General features: G+C 35.0%; 1 protein-coding gene across 1 annotated transcript in view; it reads right to left on the bottom strand.

Annotated features, from left to right (window-relative positions):
* LOC112151497 (phosphatidate phosphatase LPIN2) overlaps window positions 1-4,881 on the bottom strand; it is a 22,925-nt gene that overhangs the window by 946 nt on the left and 17,098 nt on the right. The window contains exons 15-20 of the mRNA XM_024280459.2: window positions 3,032-3,180; window positions 2,869-2,955; window positions 2,638-2,790; window positions 1,099-1,213; window positions 916-1,019; window positions 664-835 (exon numbers count right to left, since the gene is read on the bottom strand). Coding sequence (XP_024136227.1) covers window positions 691-835; window positions 916-1,019; window positions 1,099-1,213; window positions 2,638-2,790; window positions 2,869-2,955; window positions 3,032-3,180 — 753 coding nt within the window. The 3' untranslated portion in view covers window positions 664-690. The remainder of the gene's footprint in view (window positions 1-663; window positions 836-915; window positions 1,020-1,098; window positions 1,214-2,637; window positions 2,791-2,868; window positions 2,956-3,031; window positions 3,181-4,881) is intronic.

Here is a 4,881-nt window from a genome sequence, read left to right as displayed (position 1 = left end):
GACACGATGATGTCATTTCCGTTTTAAACCAGCGTTTAGATGAGGGATGAAACAGGTATCCCAAAAAACAGGCATTGTTCTGGAGTGGAAATATAAATCATTTCCTGATATCAGTCACGTCCTGATAGCCAATGGGCTCAAAGCCCCGCCCCCACGAAAAACCAGAAATAACTACGAAAATGAACATTTCTAATTGAAACTGTAAAATTAGGACTGAAAAAAAAGAAGGAGAAAAAATATAAGTTGAAAATACGAAAAAGCAGTTAAATACATTTTTTTTAAATTTGTTTTATTTAAGTTTTAAATTTACCTTTTTGGGGGGGAAATTTTATTTTTTTCTTTTAAGCTTTAAAATATATATATATATTCAAAATTGCATTTTTTTTAAGTAAAATTTTTTTAAAAGTTTTAAGTATATTTTTTTCAAATTTACTTTTTTAGAGGGGAAATGTTCTATTTTTCTTACAAACTTAATATATATATATATTTTTTTTTTTCAAATTTGCATTTTTTTAAGTTACATTTTCAATATTTCCTTTAACTTTACAAAGTGTACATTTGAGTTTAAAACTGTTTTTTTTTTGTTCACTTTAATTTGATCCTGATTTGACCCCATATATTAGAGTCTTGAAAGGAAACTAAAGTGATTTAGCAGCGTGTCACCCGTCTCTTCTGGAGGAGGAGTGGAGGTCAGAGCAGCTCCTCCAGGCACACCGGAGCGATGGGCTGCCTCCAGTAACTGAAGGAGCTGAACTCCGGGCAGCTGAAAGTGACGTTGTGTTGAGAGCTTCTCAAAGGGAAAACATGCTCCACCAGCTCGCTCAGCCTGCTGTAACTAACAAACAAACACGCTTTTTTAATACATGGTTTGAGCACAAAAATACACAAACAGCAGCTCCACGGAGGATCACTTACGACGTTTTATTGCCTTTCGTTTGCTCCAGGATTAGCTCCCCTTTCGGATTCACCGTGAAAATCCGGCACACTGGGACACCCACTTGCTTGTAAGCGAAAACGTCCTTTAAATGCACAAAAAACCCCAGTAGGTTTTAAATTAAATAAAAATCTTTAAGGTGATGAAACAGAAGTTAAACTTACACTCTTCCGGTTTCCAAAAGCAGCATAAAAGGGCTGAGTGTTTGGTAGGAACAAGTTCTTGATGTCTGTGAGACATTCAATCTTGAATTTTTCTGGCTTCTTCTCGATGATTTCTCTAAAAAATATAAAATAAAAATTATTGATTTAACCCTGGAAAACCCACTTTATTAGAGAATCGACTGAAAATTCAGTTTATTTGATATAATATGTTTTTTTTTTTATAAAATCACCAAAAAAAATTGTGTAATAAGCTTTTCTTTTAATGAGATATCAATAGTTTAAATAAATGTATGATCCATTGTGTGAATTAGAAAGTTTCAGGAAAGAAGCACCTTATTTACCCACTGTCTCAAATTTGATCCACATGAAGTAACTGTTTAAATATTAACAAATTTAGCAAGTTTTTTTCCAAAGTTTTTTTCAATTGCTATTTCAAAAATGAATAATAATAGATACGTTTTTTACTACTAATCGAAAAAACATTAATAAATATATGAGAATAAATTCATAAAATTAGAAAAAGTCAACATTTTACGAGAAAGAAGTTGTGGTAAATGTATGTTTAAGAGATCAATAATTTTACAAGGAAGAAGTCATGCTTTTCGGGAAAAGAAGATACATTTATGTAAAATACTCATATAAAATGTTTAAATAAAAACAGTTGAACATTACCTGTTTGATTTATGTTGCAGACAATTCAGAGAAATTGATGGATATTACACTGATCAAGAATTTTGCTGAATCTGATTTTTGAAAAAAACATGACTTTTTCCTTGTAAAATTACAACTTTTCAAATCACAAACCTATTAGTTCAGTCTTGTAAAACTTAGACATGTTCTCATAATTGTATGACTTTATTCTAACATATATATATTATGTAGTCATTTATTTTTTTCTTTAATTTATAGTTTATCAAACAGACTTTTATAAGAATTTTTGATTTTGTTTCTCCTAAAATGTTAACCTTTTTGGTCAATAAAGTTGTCATAAAATAGTGACTTTTTTCTCTTAATTTTATCAATTATATATACATATATATTTAATTTTAATTGTATTATTTTATACATATACATATATTTAGATTTTGAATCATACATAATGCTTCCCTTAATACTTCTTTATCCTCACGTTTCTGTTTTTGAGATTTCATGGGAACAGACATTTTGAAACGAGCAGGAAAAGCCCTTTTACTGCCTCTAATGGAATAATAATCCACCGTTATTTTTAAGGGTTTTAAGGAAAGTTTTGATCAAGTAAAAATTGACAGGGGTCTCAGAAATATTCGTATCAAATGCGATTCAAGTGGTTAGACGGGGTTTATGTGGGGTCATCAGTGAGAATCTGACTCCCTGTTAATGACTGTGTTCACATGAGCTGTTGTCTGTAGAAACAAGCAAACAAGAAGCTAAAACACTATAAATGTCCTTCAGTTTTTGTTTGTACTTCGACTTCCTGGCGCAGATTCAAATCTGGGAAAACATTCATTAGCGAAATCCTAAATGTTAATGTTGTTGATGAGAAAACGGGGGATTTCCTACCTGTGGAAGGCAGAGAAGAGGCTGCTGGGGGACAGCATGAGGGGTCCTTGAGGCAGCAGCGTCCCCCTGTCGTTCACCCAGTGCAGGTACCCTCGAGTCATGTCGGCCATGCCGATGGCTCGAGCGGAGCAGTACAGGAACTTGTAGCCATTCCTGCAGCAACAGGGATTCCGTGTTTGTCAGTCTGTGTTCTGGAAGGTGGGGTGGGCGGGGGGTGTGGCGGGGTCTTACTCGTGAACCGAGTGGTAAAGCTTTGCGATCCCCTGGTGGGTCCAGTCTTTACCGAGCTGAGGCAGAATCTGTCCGAACACGTCGGATCTGAGGAGCAACAAAGCGACAATCAAATATTTTCAGTAAAAAAAAAGTAGGAAAATCCCATTTTTCTGTCTTTTACTTGGTGATGGTTCCATCAATGTCTGAGATGATGACCCTGTCGTCCCAGTTCCACAGGTAGATGGTGCCTTCGCAGCGACACGTTCCCTGGTACTGAGTCGTTATGCTAAAGGTGACGTCGTTTGGTCCGTCTCGTAGCTTCAAACTGGCCTGGAAGAGATTTTGACTTTTACACTTAATTCAAGTAACTCTAAAGATCCTTTTGAAGTCTGACTGATAAGTAGATTAGATTAGAAATGGTTTATTTTAAGCAATAAAAAAAGTATTGCAAGATATCTAAACATTAAGAGATTGCCTGAAAGGGAGTGGGAGGAAGCGAACTTATATAATCCCACCATCCCACCCCGGCTTGAACATAATATTTGTGATCATAAGTAGGTTTTGAATAGTTAAAGGGTAACCAAACCGTAAATTAACTTTTTATATCTGTTGATCTCTATAAATGGGGCTTTAAAATCGCTGTTTGTTGGTCATAGCCAAATTTTTGACAAATTGAAATAAAACTGTTTAATTCTTCAAAATATAGTCAAAAAATTGTCTGTGTGCTGCCCCCTACAGGTTGTAATGAGGTATTACGGTTGAATTGTGTGATTGGTCAAACCATGTAAGTTTCAGAAATCTGACATCATGATCTGCAGCTCCAGTAGTGATAACATTCCAGCCCCCGAGCCCCGCCCCTCTGAATGGATTTTCACATTTCTGCAATGGGCGGAGTCAGCCTCCAACTTCCTGTTTTGGTTACCCTTTAATGCTGAGCTATATCATATTGTTTAAGTAAAAAAAAAGAAAAAAAGCAAAAACTGTTATTTTCGTTCAATATAAAGTGTTGCACAAAGACCTAAAACAAAATAAAAGTTCAGACAATTTTTTTTTCTAAACAACAATCATCCATTTTTAGTTCTAAGTAAAGCTGCAGTGGTGTTTAGGGCTGTCACGATTAGTCGACTAATAAAATAGTCGTGACTAATTTAATCGTTGATTAGTCATTACTTTATATTATATGTAGTCAGATTGTATTAAAGTTGAACAAAGTTGTGAGTGTTCATCACCAAAAAATTACTTTTTTTCAATATTTGAGTCAGTGAGACCAAAACTTTTGTGAAAAATAGTTCCTTGTTTCAGACGCCGACCTCATTAGAGAGATCTGGAACATACTTTCCATCAAACACATTTTGACAGGTGACCTTTGACCCAATATACCCTTTATATATAAAATTGATATTAAATTATGTCATCTTGAGGGGCGGGGAACCTGTTAAAACGAGTTTGATGGATGGTGTAGGGTCAAAGGTCACCTGTCAAAATGAGTTTGATGGAAAGTATATTCCTGATCTCTCTCTCTCTCTTTATTTAATCTTGTTTTAATATCAGAAACTCATGAAGGACAGAAGCTGCACGATTCATTAAAAATGTAATAAAATATAATCTTGATTGTCTTTATTTTTAGTTAGTTTAAAGCTAATGATGGTTAAGATGTGTGCTTTACATCCACTTTGCCCATGACCCGATTACTCGACTAATCGGAAAAAATAATTCGTGATTAGTCGACAATTAAAATAATCATTTGTGGAAGCACTAGTTCAGACAAAATCAAATTCAAGACAAGAATCTTCCAGTTTCTTTTATAAACAAAGCTGCAAGTGTTGTTGTATGGCTTGTAGGCGCTACCCGCCCCCTTTTGACCACGCCCTTACGGGTTGTGCGCCCGTAAGACGTCAATCTCTGCCAAACTATCTGAGCGAAGCAGTGAAAGAAACTTCGCTGTAGCGACACCTAAAGAGATTATCCGAAAGTAGGCGACACGTTTTGTGAAAATTGTGGCTTTTGTGTTGATTCTATCTCCATGGCAAC

The sequence above is a fragment of the Oryzias melastigma genome, linkage group LG20 (genome assembly GCF_002922805.2).
Source record: "Oryzias melastigma strain HK-1 linkage group LG20, ASM292280v2, whole genome shotgun sequence".
Lineage (NCBI taxonomy): Eukaryota > Metazoa > Chordata > Actinopteri > Beloniformes > Adrianichthyidae > Oryzias > Oryzias melastigma.
This window is presented reverse-complemented; position numbering and strand designations above follow the sequence as displayed.